General features: G+C 36.2%; 2 protein-coding genes across 2 annotated transcripts in view; one reads left to right on the forward strand and one right to left on the reverse strand.

Annotated features, from left to right (window-relative positions):
* The window catches only part of LOC107674074 (intersectin-2-like), a 32,145-nt gene extending 23,014 nt beyond the window's left edge, over positions 1-9,131 (reverse strand). Inside the window, exons 1-2 of the mRNA XM_016467934.1 lie at positions 8,920-9,131; positions 2,806-2,881 (exon numbers count right to left, since the gene is read on the reverse strand). Of these exons, the coding sequence (XP_016323420.1) occupies positions 2,806-2,812 (7 nt within the window). The 5' untranslated portion in view covers positions 2,813-2,881; positions 8,920-9,131. The remainder of the gene's footprint in view (positions 1-2,805; positions 2,882-8,919) is intronic.
* Positions 9,132-10,556: 1,425 nt separating this feature from the next.
* The window catches only part of LOC107674080 (NHS-like protein 1), a 50,736-nt gene continuing 40,025 nt past the window's right edge, over positions 10,557-21,267 (forward strand). Inside the window, exon 1 of the mRNA XM_016467942.1 lies at positions 10,557-10,864. Coding sequence (XP_016323428.1) covers positions 10,579-10,864 — 286 coding nt within the window. The 5' untranslated portion in view covers positions 10,557-10,578. The remainder of the gene's footprint in view (positions 10,865-21,267) is intronic.

Below are 21,267 nucleotides of genomic sequence, written 5' to 3' on the forward strand. Positions count from 1 at the left end.
TTCGGCTCTTTGGATTAAGCAATGCATAAATACGTGATGCTGTTTTGTTCATAATTGTTTATGCAATTTACGAAATTATATTTGAGTTATACGAGTTAATTTAGACGTAATGCACGTTTTTTATAGACTATTACTTCCTTGCGTTGAACATTTAAAATGTGCTGCATTATTTTGCTAATTGCGCGCCTCCTGTGGCCTCGGGAGACAAGCCAAAAGTTTAACCTATTTAATCTGCATATAAAACATTAGAAATTAGATATTCGTTTAATTTTTATTTTGTTTTTGACTGTTAAAACATAAAAATATTTGTTGTTTGTCTCAATAAATTGAGTTAATTTAAAAATACAGTGGTTAAATGTAAACATTTTTTTCTATTGCTCTGTTTTAAAAAAGGTTATAAAAAATGTCAATAATTATCGATACCGAACGATATGAACGATAGCCCTACCCTGATATTTGTTGAAATTACAGTTAAGTCAGCTTTAAGCAGCAGTAGACAGTCTATACTTTTGAGTTCAAAGCTTAAATTTACTCATTTAAAACTCTAAACGTATTCTATTAAAATGTCATATGCATTTTTTTTATTTGTACATGCATTTGCAAATTTCTGTATAACAAGTCACATATATTAAAAAAAACAGTCATGAAAAAAAGTTGACTTTTTTCTGTGTTTTACAAAATAATCACACATTTTTTTTATAAAGTTAATAGTGAGCTGTCATTTTAAATGATAAAATGAAGATGAAATGACAATTTGAGGAGCCAAGTTCAAAAGTTGGCACGTTTTTTCTGCCATTTAACATTCATAATTTGATTAGCTGAGCACAACATATCCACTCATTCACATAACATAGGCAGAAATTTTTTTTTCTACCAGTCACTAAGTTATATTTGACTTTTGAATTCTTATTTAAATCGTGTATGACAGCAGCCATTTGGGGCTGAAATTGTCTCAATATCCTAACATATTAATTTTCATTCATTCATTTATCTTTATTAAAAACAACCATTCTCCAATGGAAGAAAACTTATAAAACTCATAAACGTTCAATAAACAACATCCCTTGAAACATTTACAGGGTGGCCCGATCCTGCTATTCAAATGACAGCTACTGAGAAAACTGAGAAAGTATCTTCAAAATGTATATTTTAACAAACACAAGTCAGTTATCAAATAAACAACATCAATAAGCAGTGACGTGTCAGTGTGACAGATGGGCTGCTGACAGGCAGAAATCAAAGCAGACGGTCAGAGCTACTGGTGTGTGAGCAATGCATGCTGCAGTGAGAGAGAGCAGCGTAGCACCTGCACACACACCGCAAATATGAACGAGACAGGATAGATAGGAAAGACTCATGTTCTGGTGCATTTATAAGGCTAAAGGTCCTTTGTGTACACACACACACAAATCCTGTTGGCTGGGACACATGGGTAAACACACACACATAGAAATATAAAGCAGAGCTCTTACCATTCATGGCTGCAGGTGGCAGGGATATGAGGAGAGCGGTCCTGATCTCCTCGTCTCAGCTGGCTAGCTCTGTCATCTGCACCATATTTAATCTGCATATAAAACATTAGAAATTAGATATTCGTTTAATTTTTATTTTGTTTTTGACTGTTAAAACATAAAAATATTTGTTGTTTGTCTCAATAAATTGAGTTAATTTAAAAATACAGTGGTTAAATGTAAACATTTTTTTCTATTGCTCTGTTTTAAAAAAGGTTATAAAAAATGTCAATAATTATCGATACCGAACGATATGAACGATAGCCCTACCCTGATATTTGTTGAAATTACAGTTAAGTCAGCTTTAAGCAGCAGTAGACAGTCTATACTTTTGAGTTCAAAGCTTAAATTTACTCATTTAAAACTCTAAACGTATTCTATTAAAATGTCATATGCATTTTTTTTATTTGTACATGCATTTGCAAATTTCTGTATAACAAGTCACATATATTAAAAAAAACAGTCATGAAAAAAAGTTGACTTTTTTCTGTGTTTTACAAAATAATCACACATTTTTTTTATAAAGTTAATAGTGAGCTGTCATTTTAAATGATAAAATGAAGATGAAATGACAATTTGAGGAGCCAAGTTCAAAAGTTGGCACGTTTTTTCTGCCATTTAACATTCATAATTTGATTAGCTGAGCACAACATATCCACTCATTCACATAACATAGGCAGAAATTTTTTTTTCTACCAGTCACTAAGTTATATTTGACTTTTGAATTCTTATTTAAATCGTGTATGACAGCAGCCATTTGGGGCTGAAATTGTCTCAATATCCTAACATATTAATTTTCATTCATTCATTTATCTTTATTAAAAACAACCATTCTCCAATGGAAGAAAACTTATAAAACTCATAAACGTTCAATAAACAACATCCCTTGAAACATTTACAGGGTGGCCCGATCCTGCTATTCAAATGACAGCTACTGAGAAAACTGAGAAAGTATCTTCAAAATGTATATTTTAACAAACACAAGTCAGTTATCAAATAAACAACATCAATAAGCAGTGACGTGTCAGTGTGACAGATGGGCTGCTGACAGGCAGAAATCAAAGCAGACGGTCAGAGCTACTGGTGTGTGAGCAATGCATGCTGCAGTGAGAGAGAGCAGCGTAGCACCTGCACACACACCGCAAATATGAACGAGACAGGATAGATAGGAAAGACTCATGTTCTGGTGCATTTATAAGGCTAAAGGTCCTTTGTGTACACACACACACAAATCCTGTTGGCTGGGACACATGGGTAAACACACACACATAGAAATATAAAGCAGAGCTCTTACCATTCATGGCTGCAGGTGGCAGGGATATGAGGAGAGCGGTCCTGATCTCCTCGTCTCAGCTGGCTAGCTCAGTCATCTGCACCACACACACACACACACACACACACACACACACAGAGAGAGAGAGAGAAAAAGAAGAAATGTCCACCCATTAATAATGCAGGCAGGGGAGTGCAGGGCTGTTGCTCTCAGAGTGAAAGAGAGAGAGAAGAGGATGTGTGAAGGAGAGAGGAAGGGTGAGAGGGAGGAGATGAGAGCTCTAAACTCCCCATACAAATGTTTTCAACAATGTTCTATGTGAAAAATCTAAATAAACAATGACACTTTTATTACACTGTTTATGACTGACTGTATCAGTATGCTCCTCCTAATAACATCAGAAACTGATTTCAAAGCAATCAAAGCTTCATCGTTATTTGACATGAAATAAGAGTCAAGAAAATCTAATAAATAGAATTTTTAAATGGAACAGTCTACTGAACCTTTAGACAAAAAAAAAAAAAATCTAAAAAAGTCTGCATGTGTGCTTCCATAATTCCTAATAATGTCTTAGTAAGTGTCATGAAATGATAGAGTTATCTAGGTTTATCCCTGTAAGCCTGAGACATTGTTTGATGAAATCATGCATAACTCATTTAAATTTACTAAACTGTAGTACGTCCGGTAAATGTCAGTGGTGGGGGTCAGCCAAGAACTCTGATTCACACATTAAATCAATTAGTCTGAAATCATCTCTGTAGTGTACGCATGAAAAAAAAGATCAAGATGGCTGATAATTATATTATATATGACTAGGGGTGAACTGATATGGGTACAGAGACAGAGACCAATACTGACAATATGAACAATAATTCAGATGTACAGTATATACACAAACAGGTATATAGATCTTATTTGCATTAAAGGATAAGTTCACTTCCAGAATGAAAATTCTGTCATCATTTACTCACCCTCCACTTGTTCCAAACCTGTATGAGTTTCTTTTGTGTTCAAAAAGATATTTTGAACAATGTTAGTATCCGAACAGTTGATGGGCACCAAAAATACTATGGAAGTCAATGGTGCCCATCAACTGTTCGGACACTAACATCTTTCAAAATATCATCTTTTGTGTTCAACAGAAGAAAAACTTATACAGGTTTGGAACAAGTGGAGGGTGAGTAAATGATGACAGAATTTTCATTCTGGAAGTGAACTTATCCTTTAAATTTAATGCAACACACACACACACACACAATACTGAAAATTCAAAGGAATTCAAATTCAATTCACCCTGAGAAATGCATCTGACCAGGCAGGGGGCTGGTAGACATGATGCAGCCTAATTATACAAGACCGTCTTACCACAGACTAGTCAACTAGTCATTCAGACCACCCACACTTATGAAAATTTGTAGTTTCATACACCGCTATTAAGCAGTCGGTATATTGTTGTATATCAGCCGATCCCAAAATGTCCAAACATCAGCTTGGCTAATATATAGGCCTACCACTATTCACGACACTCATTTAACAGACCAGTTGTACTGTATATCACAGCTGTCAGATCTTCAAAACCAATTACACATAGCAGTAAATACACACACATTTAAAAAAAGTGAGAAAGTTGCTGACATGAAGTGATGTGTGGTACAGCTGTGGGAGCAGGTCTATAGAGGAACAGAATGCAGTCAAACAGGACAAGCTTCCAGAAAAGTGCTCGGATAGGGCATGCTTGTCATGTTTGTCATATCACTCTAACACACTGGTGGTGCTCGCTGTGGTTTTCTTTTATTCAGAGAGTGACGGACAGATAGAGTGATTTATTTATTTGCATTTATTGTCATGATGCAAATCTTTGCAAATGTTAGGTATGATGGAAGGAAATGAAATTGCTTATGCTCATCAAGTCTGAATTTATTTGATCAAAAACACACTAAAAACAGTAGTATTATGCAATATTATTACAATTTAAAATAGCTGTTTTCTATTTGAATATATATTAAAATGTAATTTATTCCTGTGATAGCAAAGCTGAATTTTCAGCATCATTACTCCAGTCTTCAGTGTCACATGATCCTTCAGAAATCATTCTAATATGCTGATTGGTGCTCAAGAAACATTTCTTATTATTATCAATACTGAAAACATGTGTATGTTGCTTAATATTTTAGTGGAAACAATGATACCTTTTTTAGGATTCTTTGATATCAGCATTTATTTAAAGCAATTTTTTTTTTAAATTTACGTTACATTATAAATGTCTTTTCTATCACTTTTTTTCATTAAATGAATGAGTCACTGCTAAATAAAAATATAAATTTATTTTTAAAAATTCATACTGACTCCAAACTAATTCCCAGTTGAACGATCTGGACAAACTGCATATTTTAATGAGAATACTATGAGAAACTATATTTAAATTAGAAACTGCATGCATTGCTTATCTCTTTCCAGTACATATAGAGTCAAAGGCAAATCACCCAAAACTGCTGTTTTACTGAGAGCTTTGAGAGACCAAAGGTATTTCAATCTTGGCTTTGCATGTTATTTGCACCTGGGTCAAATTTTGCATCGCCTGATCTAGGCTATAGCAAATATCCAAGATTCAGCTATTTAATATGGAAACAAAGCATTTCTTTCCACTAGGCTATATTATCATTTGCTTGTCAACGACCAATTTCAGTAACAGGTACTGTATGAATTCTTTGGAAATACTGAAGCACCGACAAAGCACAATGTAATCGTGTCATTCTACCTTCACTCGCTTTATATTAATGGCGTATATGATGTGAGAGCTGCAAAGATAGAGTGTGAGGTCATAGCTGGGCACGTCCCACAACCTCCTGCCTCCACCCTGCGTGTGATTTAACAGCCACAAAGGAACGAAGGAAGTGGGAGGAAAGCAAAAACGAAACAGGATGTCGAGAGGTCACAAACAATGTTGTACAAATACTCTGGACCCACAGCCTTGTGGTCGGAGAGGACATTAAGCCACATTAAAACCAACAAACGCTGTCTGTGTGTCAGAGCCCTCACTTTTGTGCTTGTCACTGAATTCTCAGTTCTCGTAAAATGAAAGCATTGTTTGTAGAAGAGGGTGTAGAGCCTTGATCATGAAAAAAAAACATCCCTGGCAATATTACCAGAGATGCTAATGGGTGATATGCTCCATAAAGTCATATCGTCCTGTCGTCAGCCTGTGAGATCGCCGATACACGATATTATCATGCTAATTTATTTAATTATTTACTTTCCTAGTTTCATAGTCGGAGAGTGAACCAACTCCAGGGTAAGGCTAAAAGCAGCCTAATGTTAGTGTGATCTATTAACTCACATTATATCTTTTTAGTCAAGTAGCATATGGATGTCATATCGTAAAATATTTTGAATGTGTCTGAATTTGTATTTAACAAGATAACAATTTAATAAAAACATTATAAGTTACTAATTATAATGCGTACGTTTCCTCAGTTATTCAAACAGCAGCTACAGAAAACGAGCAAGGAATATTTACAAATTACAATATCAAAGAACATCATCACTGACTTCAGTCTAGCGCGAGTTTATGCACTTTAAAAAAACACGCCCATTATAATCAATGAAGCTGTCTACACTGTATGATGAATAAATCTCTTATACTTATATCACATGTACATCTGCACTTCGTTGTTTATGATGAGAGAATTCGTGAGAGAGCAGTACACTGAACAACAAAACTCAGGTGTTTCAGTGATGATGACTCATCTGAAGGCTTCTGATTGGCCATTGCATTCATAAACTCAACAGAATCGTGTGTGATTGGTTATAACTCGCAACAGTGTAAAAACACAAAAAGAAATATGATGGAACAAATAAGCCCTAATATAATTAGATAATAATACTTGCCTGATAATAATGATAATTTATTATTATTAGTAGTAGTAGTAGTAGTAGTAGTAGTAGTATCGTCTTGATATCGTCAAAGGCGTCAGCAACAGGCAATATTTCTAACTATCACTGATACACGATGCTATCATCCATCGTCACAACCCTTGTGGTTGCTACTGATTTCATTACCGTACTGTTATATTTGTTTTACTTTATTTTATTTGTCAATTATGTCATTTTATTTTATTATTGTATTATTCTTTTCTAATGACTAGAATGTAATCCATTCATACATCTATATTTGACAGATTTCAAGCACCCAGCTCTTCCACATTCTGAGAGATGTTGTCTGATGTTTTTTTTTGGTACAGAAGTTCATGCAGGTCACATCAGTAGAGCCTTAAACAGCCAGACAGCTGTCAATACAGCATATACACTGTACATATACATCACGCCATCACTACATCACTGGACCTTCTTAAAGATAAATCAGGGCACAACAAAAAGGATCTTGCTGGTGCAGTTGTTGGGCCAGTAGTTGCCCTGCCAACATTCCCTGGCAGTACTAAGTATGATTAAAGAAAATGCCATGTTAGCCAGTGTTATTTTAGTACATGCCTATTTTTAGTGATATATTTATATTTTCAGTTTTCATTTTAATTTTAAAGTTAATAAAAACTCATTTTTATTAGTTCTTGTTATATATATATATATATATATATATATAGTGTTTGAAATATTTAATTTATTTTAAAATATAATTTAGCTTTACTTTTATTTCAGTTTTAGTCATTTTAGTACTTCAAAATATTTTATTTTATTCCTATTTTTTTATTAATAAATAATAATGATAACGTTTTTTTTATCTAATATGTATTTTTCGTGTCAGAATAATTTTTTTTGTTTGTTTTCATTAACTGTTCAAAACTGTGTGTGTATGTTCAAAAATCGGATGCTTTCAACACTATCAGAGGTCTTTCTCACAGTTTCAACAAATCTTCATCTATGCTAGAGAGCTAGATAACCTTAGCTTGGTGATACAGTCTACAATCAGTACAATAATTTAATAATTATAATAATAATAATTTATGCATTTAGCAGACGCTTTTATCCAAAGCGACTTACAGTGCATTCAGGCTATACATTTTTTACCAGTATGTATATAATACCAGTATAATGATAAGTACAGCACCAAACTCCACAAACTTCACAGTACATGATCAACCAATGCAAGACAGTGTCACACTGGCTCTGTGGCATCTTTTTTTTTAACCCTGTATATAATAATGCCCAACATTTCTAACTGTCTTTTTAAAGCAAATATTTTTTCCAGGTTGTAACCGAATCATTTGGCCAGCAGCTCTAACACAATAATACCGGCAGAATGGATTGGTTCATTAGTCTGCTTAGATAACATGAGCTGTTTTGAGCATTTGTGATGAATAGCAGATAAGTCCAAGCTATGAAGATAAGCATGAAAAATACACATGATCTTGAACAACTATGTTACACAATCTATTTCTAACGTGCCATATGAATTGGCGATTTGTTACGATAAGCACAAATCCTGTGGTTAATAGAATAAGTCTGTGACCATTCACCTGAGAATAGAGGACAAAAGTCATTACGGTTTGACAAATCATTCTCCTTCACTGACCCAGAGTCTGCAAGGACATTTCCTTACAGACTGGAAAGGAATAAACTACATTACTATTAATCTAAAAGAGCCTTAATTCAAAGGCTCAACTTTTACAGTCTTATGGAGTACAGCAACAGCATCTTATTAAGCCATTTTTTTTTTAGAAAAGTCAGGTGCAAACTGATATGATCTATACAACAACAAAAAAATAAAAAGATGGCAAACCAACAGGAAACCAGTGAAAAGATCTAAAACACTGACGAGACATGGGCCGTGATGGCCAAAAATGCTGGCAGGTTTGTGTGAAGAAAGTATGCTCAAAAGCACTTTGAATCAGGTCTTTACCTTTAAATGACACATATGACTCACAATGAGCTCTAATATTTGTAATATGAAGCTCTGAAGGACTTTGAAGAGTCTGAAACTGGACACTTTTTCCAACTCATCACACAACAAACGTACTGTAAACCCAAATGATAACCACCAGAAAATGTTCAACATTATATGTAGTATAAATAGTATGTACATAAGTACTGTAACTACGTTCTAACTGATTATAAAGTGTGATTAAAGCATATAACACTGAAATGAGCAGACATTTGAGCAGTATAACAGGAGGTACTCACATTACACAACAGCATTATTGACTTTGCGAAATCTCCTGGGAGGAAAACATATCCTTTTCCATTGTCCTCTGAATTAACGTGATGACAATCGGCTTTCAGGGTCCTTTAAAGAATTTCTGCAGTGTTTTATTGGGAATCTTTGACAACCTGTTGCTGTACGGCGCTGTCAGACGAACAACATGGCTGCCGACGGGACGGGACGTGCGTGAGCCTTTAAGAGCTGATGGGAGTGTGCTTCAGTGCAGTGCTGGAACTGACACACTGCTGCCCCCTCACTATCTACAAAGCATCACACTCAATCTATGCGAGGCCCATTTCTATCTATCTATCTATCTATCTATCTATCTATCTATCTATCCAAAAGAATAAACTCATTATTGCCACACAACTCGGCCCCTGAAAATTATTGTAGGTATATCCATCTAGCTCGTTCTTAATTGCTGAATAAATTATTTTTTCAAGACAATATTGATCTTATGAGAAATAGAGCAGACATTACAGAAAAAAAAAATAGATATCAATTCTCAATTACTAAATATTTTTTGTTTTACAGCAATATTTTTTTACATTTAAATTACTTACATAACCAAAACTTAATAAATATCACTTTCAATCATATCTATATATGGATCGTACACTATATATTTTAATCCTAATCACGATTATGGTGTCCTCCTAACCTCCTGCTCTTGTTTGCCAGTGCAAATTAAGTTATGGAAAAGAAAATAAGTTAAAATGGACATAGATGAATTACATCTTCATTGTACATATTACTTTAATAAAACCTTAAACTTTCACAAAAAAAGAAGTAACGTCGATAGCAACACAAAGACGTACGTCTCATGAAAATAATTACTTTGCCAGAAATTGTTTCTGGAAACCCAAGTATTTAATGAACTTTGAGACAGAAGTTACTTTCTAGTTTAGCCTCAAAGTGAAGGTAAGTTTATAATTCTCTCTGGCTCAGGGAAAAGAAAAGAAAAGAAAAGAAAAGAAAAGAAAAGAAAAGAAAAGTAGGTAACATTTTCAATAAAATGCCACACGAGGGCGCACTTTACCAGCATAACATTATTGTGTACCTTTCCAATTAGGTTTGCCAGTGAAACACCTAAGTTGCTGTAATACTTTAGTCTTAAAGTGTTCTTTCTGTAAAGTGACATGTCTATAACTTATCTCTGTGAAGGTACAAAGTATGCACAAATGGCTAACTTGTCTTTTGGAGCATCATCAATTTGGACAAATGTCAGAGATTCGTCTTCTCTCTCCTGATTTCATTAGTAAAATAAACTCATGCATAAAAAATAATAACTGCGAAAAAAAGCAATTCCATATTAATTAATTAAAGTAATGCTAGTGTTATGCTTAAGTTATGCATCTGAAGCTGGCGTGAGATCTACAGTGCTGCTCAAACTCCTGATCCTCATGTTACTCCAGATTCCGGGGTTTGAGTTTGTCCTGATAACAGAGCCTCCAGAAGAAAGTTTAACAAAGCGCTCTTCCAGAAGAATAAGGGCAGGATCCTTTGAATCATGAGGCGGGATGTCAGGATGTTTGCAGAACAGGTTAAGACACCTGAATGGACAGCAACACTTGACACTTCTAAAAAACAAGTGGACTAATTGCATTATAATAAACAAAAAAAGTATTTTCCATGAAAAAATGCCGTTTCATAAGAGAATAGTGGAGCCCCGGAGCCTGGGCAGAATAAACAGAGAACGACTGGAAGTTAATGGTGATGTATTTCCTTCCCTGGATGCTGTGAATTGTCAAACTTTGATTAACATCCTCCGCCAGCTGTCCGATCTGTCGCGGCTCGCCAGCAGCATGTTTGCGGAGATCCAGACTGAATCAGCGCTGCTCATCAATAAAGCTTCTGCGCTGCAGCACAGGCTGGATTCACTGCAGGACACTGTGCGACATCCCAACCACAAGAGGACCACAAGCCGTGAGTTCTTTACCTTCATGGATTCAACCACAATGTGGCAAGCTTACTAACTTTACTTACCTTTATTTTATTCACTTACTTACTTTTAAATTACTAGGAAGCAGCCCAACAATAAATTTGTGTTTCTTTAGATAACTATTAATTGTATTAACTATTAATGAGTTACTAGGAGGCCTGCTTATTCAGAATATGCGACTAGAATTGTAACTAAGAAATAAGTACTAGTACACCATAATAAATAAACAAAAAAAAAAGATGTAAACAAAACATTATTAGAGTACATTTTACAAAAAAAACAGAAAGTCAGTCTTTCTAATTCCAAATTTCATGTTTAATTCAATGTGTTACATTCTTTGTGATTGTTTGTGAAATTTACTAGCAATTTCTGAGTGAAAACAATTTAGCCATAGAATTCAGTGGCAAAACTGAGCAATTTATTACCAATAGCAATGGAATAGTTACCTGTTAGTAGGATACTGACTAGTAGCAAACAAATAAGTAGTGATTAATTGAATATAGTGTAATAATTTCTAGTATGAAAATGAATTAAAATAAATACTATTAAGATCAAATGTGTGCTAGTTAATTTTAGGAATAAATGTTAAAATGGCTTGCCATAACAGTAGTGCATGATTCCAGAACATTCATTCCAAATTCCTTTCTAGATGCTTGGCTTTGTCTGGATGTGGAATTCCTTTCAGGTTTGTGCTGTGTTGCACTTTTCTCATGGCACCTGTGGTCACCCGCCACTTGTCACTCTGTTTGTGAACTGCAGCTCCAATTAGGACATAAATAAATAGAGGTTTTTGGGACAAACTACTGTGCCAGTAATAATGGTTGGCACACCACTCATTGAGGTCTTCTGGGGCTTGTATTCACCATTGAATGTGGCGTTTCTGGTCATGATGAATTATTTTGGAATGTAATCAGAATGTGTTCAAGATGGCAGAAATGAGTCCTCTTTATTCCTTTTTCTCTGCATCCACATATTTCTGTGTATCTCCATGGTCGATATGTTGCACTTTCTGTTCAGCGATTCCCTGCAATGCTTTCACCTCCAAAGAAAACAAAGGGTGTTTTCACTGGCCCTGACTCCAGAACTAAGCCCAGAGTAAGGTGAGTGGAGTGCAGGAAGCAGACATAAGTGGATACATGTGTGCTCCAGACGTCCAGCCCTGGACGATATATTAAAAGGTACTAAGAACAAGAAAGAGAATGATTCTTTGTCTGCTGCATGCTATGGGAGACACTGGATACAATGGAAATAAAATTCAAATGATCAGAGAAATGATAAATAACATCAGGCTATTTTATTGTTTTGTTTTTTTACTATAAATAAATTAGGTTTGCATCCATTGCTTTATGTTTGCAGCCCATTTTCCTTCCATAATGTGGCATATTTCATAAGTCAAAACAGATATATAATGAGGAACAAAGTAGGATGAAACTTGATTTTCTACACTGGAAATTAGTTGTATCTTGAAAAATCTATGGTTAAAGGCAAGGATGCAACAAAATAAGTTTGAGGGCGATCAAATGTAAAAGTTTAATTATCAATCAAGAAAAAATAAATAAGTAAATAACAAAATTGATTGACCATTATTCTGAATGGGACATGTCTCCCTTAATGTCCATCAAAAAAGAAAGTTGTTTCATAAGCATACGTTGTTTCATTTTGATTAAAGAGTAAATGCACACAATAAATAGATAAATCAGTATCTGTTTGTGTGCAGACCAGGGTGAATAGGGTTTGTTTTAATCCAGAAAGGAATTAAACATTTTGCACAAACAGGACTGTTTCAGCACATCAGCTCCCCATATTTTGTTTGTTCTAACAATAGCTAGATATTTACCCAATATTTACTGTTGGGTCTGAAATGTATAAACCATAGAGACATTGTGTGACTGTATGTAATCCAGCTGTTATATTCCTACTCCTCCCTCCTTCCCTCAGAGAGCAACTCCAACCCATTCCTCATAGTTCATCTGCAGGGGGAAAGCATGTCGAAACCAGATGTTAGTCCAGCCCTTTTGAAGGCTTTCACTGACACTGTGTTTTTATCAGAGCCAGATGGATGCACACCCTCTTTCTTTGTCTATTTGTGATATATTTCCTTCATTATGATTGGAGAAATGTCATTTTTTCCCATTCTTTGTGTGCTCATATTCTTTCCAAGTTGCTTTTCCTATTTCCTCCCACTCATTATCTTCAAACGGAATGGATATTGACCTGTTGTATTTTCTATTTTCTGCTCAACTGGGCGATAATTAAATAAGAGCAGAGAGCTTTGAGTTCCTAAGAGTTGAAAGCTGGAACCCTGGTGAATTAATCTATTCAAATCCATAAAAATCTGTCATCAGTTTAGAATCCTCTGAAGTCCATATTGAAGGAAATTCAAGGCTGGGGTCTTTAGTGACTGGAGTCAAGTTTAAATGCCAGTATTTGGTGCATTGTAGATATCTATTGTAGAAAAATGCGCAGTTCCTGCAAACTATTAGACTGCACTCATATGCAGATTATGAAGTTACTTGATCTTTATCATTACCATATTACTATGGAGATAAATAAATAATAAGTATTATAAAAGAGATGCTGTACTTTTTAAGACAAAGAGAAAAACTTGTAAATATATTTTTGCAGTTTATTAAGCTCTGCTGAATATGTTTTTTTTTCTGCTCACTGACTGAAATACAACTCTGCTGTTTCTCTCATATAGGAAAGTTTTGCACTCTTGACTGTGACATCATGTTGTTTAGACAGTTGTATCACATATCTCTCACAACCAAACAATAGATGTCTCACTGGAACTTCTGTAAAGTCCATCTTGGTGGATGACAGATTTTTATGGACCCTCTGGACTTACTGTATTTCCTTTCTGGAAGTTGTTGTTGGGAAATGGTTCTGTGTGTAACTTTAGTGAGTTATGTAAATGGAAGCAGAGGGCTTTGTATTTACACACCATTTACTACTTCTCCATTATAATCCAATTCTGGGTTTATGATGAAACGGTGTTAGTAAACTTGACACTGAAACAAGTTTCAAGCTTCTGTGATATGAGAGAGAATTTCATGAAGCCTACTCTGTTGAAAAAAAAAAAGTAGCACATGCTGGTTAGGTACGTTTTGAAGCATGGCAGCTGGTTTGAGCTGGTCCTTAGTTGGTCATGAGCTGGTCCTGAGTTGGGGCTAGTTGCTCAACCAGCTTAGGACCAGCACATGACCAGCACATGACCAGCTTAAACCAGCTCATGACCAACTAAGGACCAGCTTAAACCAGCTGCCCTGTAAATGTGAAAAAAAAAAAACTGTTTCCATTGCAGTTTTTAGAAATATTCCTTTTTCAAATTGCCTGAAAAACCACCTCATGTAAGCGTAAAAACTTTTTTGCGCTAAATGGGAGTTTTTGTGAAATTGACGTGTTTCCATTGGGCATATTTTCAATTCGCAATTTCAATTTGCGCAATTTGAAGGGTAATGGAAATGCAGCTACTGTCTTCTTTAATCACATATATTTATGCAAAGTAACAGCCCTATACAGTGTTGCCTCTGATCATGAATGGGATGACAGGATGGCTTATTCAAATAAACATTGGGTTGCATCAACATATTGATGCAACCCAAAAATTGTTCTAAGAACTGTCAGAAAACTAATTTAGTCTCCCTGCTTCAAAACAATAATTTGTGCAGCAGATCTTTAGTGCTTGTATGAGATATTGTGAAAGATATGATGGCCTTTAGAATTAATGTTCTTCCTCAATTTTCCTAATTACAGACCAATAGCCTAGAATTATTAAAATGTTCATAATTTGACGTTTGATACATTATTGTTTTTAATAATAATAATAATAATAATAAAAATAATAAATATTAAGTATAACTTTATCCAGATGCTTAAATACATTATTTTGGCATTAAAGTTGTTTAGGAATAAATCTTTTTAAATATAAGGAAATCTTGGTTTTTGGAGCCACAGTGCTGTTCAGGTCTGTCAACGAACAAAAAAACTTTAGTTATAATTATAAACAAATGTTGGCTAATTTGTCATATGCAATATCTCTAATATGTAAACTGTTGTATGTTTTTGCACTTGTGCAGAATTGAGATTTTTCTTCATGAAACTTACCTGTGAAATGATTGGGTATGGTTTGTGCACCCCTGTTATACATTTTCATTCTTGCTGTATTAGGAAGCCTTTCTCATGATGATTTTGAGAAGTCTGATTTTCAATAACAGGATTCAGGAGCTGGACTAAAAGCATGCTTGCTGTGAAAGGCTCTTGTCAAATGAGATTTTAACTCATCAATATTCTCAGAGAATCTAATTTGATGGAACAAAAGGAGGAGGTCTAATATAATTACAGTAATGGAATGAGAATGGCAGGTACTTCTGACCTAGAACAAAGAACTATGGCAATGGCGAGTAATATGGAAGAGTTACAGATTAGTGCAATAATGTGACTGAAGTTTTGATTGGACTTTCTCTGATATAAAAGTGTATTTGAGTATATCATGTCAGAATCTAATGATCCAACAGATCTTTTCTTTTTAAGCTGAAACTTTACTGTGCATTCAGTGTCATTAACCGGCTGCTCTGCCCTGTGCCGGCTCTGCCTCAACAATAGGTGTCTTGTGCTTGGACGAAGGGGCCCTGAACTTACATCCAGCTTGGCACTGAGAGCACTGAGAGTCTCTGAGATTGAAGCACTTTTGTTATTGAGTTTATTTAGTCATGGCAGAGTTGGAGTAAAGGTCTCTTACGGGTTCACACCAGTGTGACTCACAGAGGTCAGGGCCTGATGTTTTCTTTGAGTTTATAGTCATCCTGGGCTTTAGTCCCATTGTCAGTACAAAAGTCTCTACTGTTCCAAATCATTTGCCTTCTGTTTATGGCCTCAGTCCAAATTTCTGTCGAGGCCGTTTTGCCTGACTAGCTCAGGATAACATTTGCTGGGAATGTCAGTTGTAAAAAATTGCACTGGAATGTTTTTTCCTTTTATTTCTCGGCTGAAAGGCCACCTTATGCCGGACTAAGCTGGTTTGCTGATCTTAGCTGGTTTAAACAGGTCTCGCAGTCTGGCCAGGTTGGCTGAGCTGTTTGTCAAGCTGGTTTCCCAATCCCTCTAAAACCATCCTGACCAGACTGTGAGGCCAGCTAAGACCAGCAAACCACCTTAAGCTAAGGGATCATATGATGTTGCTAAAAAGAACATTATTTTGTGTATTTGGTGTAATGAAATGTGTTTATGCGGTTTAAGATTAATCACATAATTTTCCACATACTGTACATTATTTTTTCTCCTCTATGCCCCGCCTTTCTGAAACGCGTCGATTTTTACAAAACTCATCGGTCTGAAAAGCGAGGTGTGCTCTGATTGGCCAGCTATCCAGTGCGTTGTGATTGGCTGGATACTTCAAGTGTGTGACGGAAATGTTACTCCACTTACCATACTGTGATGCCATCTCCTGGCAAAACCCATTACAAACGAGGCATTTGTTGCATCCAGTGTGGACATAATTACTTATTATAATGACTTACACCGTCTTTTTACGCGTTGCGTTGCGTATCGCACTGCGTAAACATAAAACCATGTCTGCATTTGTGATCGGAGAAATGACAAACAACAAGCGCTACTCTACACTGCTCAAAACTCGCGTTTGAATCATCAGTCAATCATTTTGATAAGCTCTTTTGCACTACACTCGTTATATCTTCACAGTTGTTTTTATCACTGGTTTGCACTATAACTTCTATGTGCCTTATGCCACTTTTTCTCTTTTTTTTACAATGTCCTTATTTGTATATTGTATAGGTTGTATTTTATATATATTTAAACTGTATTTATTTTTTCCAGCAGAGTTTTGTTAATTACAAAATTGCTCTAATTGCTCACTATGTTTTGGGAATTCCAGAAGTTTTGCAGAACTGTAGGCATCAATCTATTTAAGACTGAATTCTAGTTTTTTTTTTCCCAGATAACAGTATCTGTAAATTCTTCTTCTTCAGCATGTGGGTGTCTTTTGTGCAGATTCCCCTTCAGTTTGCCCTTTACTTCAGACTAATTAAAAGATCTCATGGGGATGTGGAGAAGTAGGTCAGTGTGGGATGCTTAGTCGGGTTGAAAGAGAAATATGATTTTCCTTGGCGGAAAAATCCTGCACATTCCTAAATCCCTCAGTCAGCAAGCAGATTCACACCTGGAAGTCTGGAACCGAAGAATCTCCCCCCTGCCACGGTGCAGTCTAACCGAGTTTATTGTTTTCAACCCATACTCCCATATACCATAAACACACACAGGCCTAGACACAACATACTATGTATGTTAGTCTTATCAAATGTGCTCACAGTAGCAAAAAAAAAAAACAGATAATTTAAAAATAAACATTCTTTTTTTTCTTGTTTATATGCAGATAAGCTTCATTCCTCACAAAGAGCTGTAATAATCTGAAGGCCAGTATACTGTATATTAACAATCAGTGTTTGTACTAACCACCACAATGGGTGGTCGAAAGTATTTTTGAAAGGATCCTCCTCAAAGTTTGTAGTTTACAGCATGAACCCATTTTGGCTTTTGACTTGGTTGAGAATCTCCATTTCATATGTGTATAGCACGTTTCTGCCTTAATGTTTAAAAAGTTTACTGCGATTTCATATCTCACAGTTGAGACTTTATTTCTGTATTTCTTTAAAATATTACATTAAAATGGCCCTTTATTATACTATGCTGTGGTCGAGATGGTTGCTGATACAGATGGTGACCTTATGTGAAGTCTGTGGTGACAGCTGTGAGTGATACTGGAATAACACAGATATCATCATTGAAGATATCAGAGGGAGGATGACTGAGATAGGACAGCGACAGACTTCAGGATTTCCTCCTGGTTTTGTGAATGTTTCCTCTTTGTGAAGTCTCCCTGGCTATAGAGTGAAAGGAGCCTTATAACCACTGGCTGCAGAAAATCTGTGAAGTGTGAAATCTGTGAAGTCTCCTTGAACCTGAAATTAAGCCTATTCAGCCTGACTTGTTGCATGAAAATTATATGATGTCTTCTTGATCAAAAATATATCTGGTCTTGTTTTGCTTGGCCTCTATAAAGTCACTTGTCTGAGTGGCAAAGTAAAAAGAACTCTTCAAAATGACTTAAAGTGCATAAATAATGTTGTTTAATACTCATTGGGACGGTCTTTGTTTATAATTTTATCAAGCCGTTTTGCAAGATTTGCAAGTCCATATAATTCATTATTTAATGGCTTTTAAGCAAAATTGTGAAAGGTCTTATACTATCTATATATAATAATTTATAAATAGAAACTGCTCTGGTTTAGGTCTGTTTCCACAAAGAGCACTGACTGTCACTTGAGAAGAAAACTAAGCGAAACTTCAGATCGAAGGCCCTTATTGCATTTTTGTGCAAAAACAAACAGAATCAACCCAGAGAAACAAAACAGAGGTAGATGGCAGGTAAAAGTCGGGTCAAGGGGGTAGATGTGTCAGTTAAGGTCATTGGTTACCATTCAACAAGTGCCCTTAATGTGGTTTTAATGGCTTATTAGTTTGCCAAGGCCATATGACTGGACTTTATGGTTGAAATATGCGACTCCACCACTGTTGCTGCTCCCTTTTTCCAATTTAATCCTAATTGAAAACATCTGATCCTGGGGTTGTTTAGTCCTGCTTTAGTGGGGAAAGTGCCTTTCATTAATTTTTGGGACGTGTGTGTGTGCAGAGAAGGAGAGATTTGAATTCATTGGTTTATTTGGGTGGAGTCGACCAACTCATAAGTAAAACTGCAGTTATGGTCTGTCTGGAATAGATTGCATTTCCATTTAATTTCAACTTTGCAGTCTGAGCACATGTTCCTTGTAAAGATTCCAATAGTTACTGAAAACCATAAGCTTTATTACATTTCATTCAATGCTTCTTTATGCATTGAAATATAAAACCAAAGTAAACTTTATTTGTTTTAATGCATTTTTATGGAAACTTTCTTGCCAAAAGGAAAGTTGTCATAAACATAAACTCAAACTATAGCCTAAAATAAAATTAGTACTTATTTAAAATAAATTATGTTATTGAAAAACACTTTTTTAATTAAAGTTAAAATATCTAAAATTGCATACTTAAAGAGTGATAAAGTCATGGATGCTTATGTTTTTAGCTGGACACTGAAACTGTCTGTCCCTCAAGGAAATGTGGGGCAAAATGGCACAAAAACACTGTGCAGGAGTGAAAATCTTGTGTAAACAGGAAGGTAGCTAAGCGTGTCGGATAAGCTTCTGTATCAGGTATCTGTTACAGCTCTGGCTTGATAGTTTGTGTTTCCCTCTCTTTATTTATCATGCCTTATCTGATGTTTTAAAGGCTTGAATATAATCCCAGAATATGAGGAACGGCTGCCTGTTCAGAACGTAATGATGTCTTGAGTTAGTGCTTGATTGACATGAACAAATTATGTAGCTGGCTACACTACAGTATTTTCCTTTTAGGCATATCGCAAAGAGTTAAAGGGAATGTTTGGGTTCATAGCACCCTCTTGTGGCTGAAATATGTTTGCTAATTTGCAGCTAAACATGGTGCACCTCAATGTTGACATAAACAGAAAATATCCTAATAGTGCCAAAAGTAATTGGCTGTATTATTGTTTCAAGTTATTATTCTGACATTACTGTAACACCCGTAAGCAGCAGAAACTACACATTAACTAGACAGCAGCATAAACTAGAAATTAATTATTCATCTAAGCATGCCAAGAGCACATAAAAAGTGGTATTGAATCAATGTAAATACAATTAACATATTTTCATATCAATTGAAAGAATCAATTTTAAAACCAGTGTCAAATTATATGCATTACTGCTGAATTGTGGTGTACAAAAACATGGCATATAAGACCTTGGAACTGTTTTGTGCCATCAGAGAGCGTTTTAGGGTCAATGTGTAGCTTCCAGATTAATGCCATGTAAATCAGTCTGGAACATTTGGATTGCTGCTTGATTTCAAAGCTTTTGGGACACATTTGACTATGGGCGAGCTGATTGTGCCAGCTGGCACACGTTCTCACTATTATCAAACATTATTTGGTGGCACCGATATGGGTCAATGGTTGGAACGTATAACACAAGAAACTTTTCAGCCACAAGGAAAAAGGACTCATTCAGATGAATTTATTTGATCTAGCTGATTGTTAAATATTTTATCTGTGCAATATAAATGTCACTCTGTTTATGAATACAACAGAGAGTCAGTAACAACTCTGAATGATTTACTTAGTCTGATTCAGATTGCTAACCCGTGAGCAAATCCATGACAGTTTCATTCAAATTCATGAATCTTTTTCACTGACTCATTAAAAAGAACTGGTTCATAAGAGTCATTTGTTTGAGAATCAGACATCACGGTTTGCGCAGCAGTGGTTCTTGCATGTTAAATACATATACACCAATTTTAATGTAATTTACTAATGGCATGAGATGATACCTAATGAAACCGCATGGGCTTACACAATGTTTTCCTGACTAGACTTTTGTAACGGCCATTTTAGTTTGTTTTTCCCTGTTCCTGTTTTGTTTCTTGACCTAGTTTTCCATGCTCCCTTGATTAGTTAATTCTGTTCACCTGTGTTGATTATCTCGTTTGTCTCTGTTCATTTAAGCCCTGTGTTCTCCTGAGTTCCTTTGTTCTATTTTTACATCTCGCGTGCCTGACTCATTACCCTGACCGCTCGCTCTGTGTATTTTACCACGCCAGCCTGAGTGAGCGGTCGAAGGCACACGTTCCAGCGGATGGTCCCAGGAGGGATTTTGCCGCATACGTGGAGTGGTTGCTGGTGAACAACAACTCTCCGTTCACTATCGGCCTGGCTGAGGACCACACCAGCCCCACTCCACATCCAGAGACCAGCCAGCCGTCATCTCTCTGCACGGAGCAAGTGCCTGAGCCCACCGCAGATGGTGAGCCTGATCCTGCCATGAGAGCCAGCGCATAAAACTGCAACTGAGCCGATCATCGCCCTGGAGCCTGAGCCTCAAGAGACGTCTGACCAGGTGTGTGAGTCGGCTACACCGCACGTGCATGAGAGAGTGCTTGTGGAGATCGAGGGCTTGGCGGAAAGCCCCGCCCACACTGAGGGTGAGCTGCAACTGGTCACTGGACTATATTATGAGGAACTAATGGACTGTTTTAAAGAGGACTTAATTGACTGGGTAGGGGAGGTAATTCCCCATGTTCCTACGTCCCCTGAGTCTCCGCTGGTTCCGTTACGCTCTCCTGTGTCTCCTAAGCTCCCTGTGACTCCCTGTGGCTCCCACCCAGCCTCCCTCTCCCGCTTCCTCTTATGCCAGCCAGTTCCTCAGCCCTGTCTCCGCTGGTTCCTGCCAGTCCCTCATCTCACCCTCAGTCAGCGCCA

Source organism: Sinocyclocheilus anshuiensis, unplaced genomic scaffold, assembly GCF_001515605.1.
Source record: "Sinocyclocheilus anshuiensis isolate Anshui unplaced genomic scaffold, SAMN03320099.WGS_v1.1 scaffold544, whole genome shotgun sequence".
NCBI lineage: Eukaryota > Metazoa > Chordata > Actinopteri > Cypriniformes > Cyprinidae > Sinocyclocheilus > Sinocyclocheilus anshuiensis.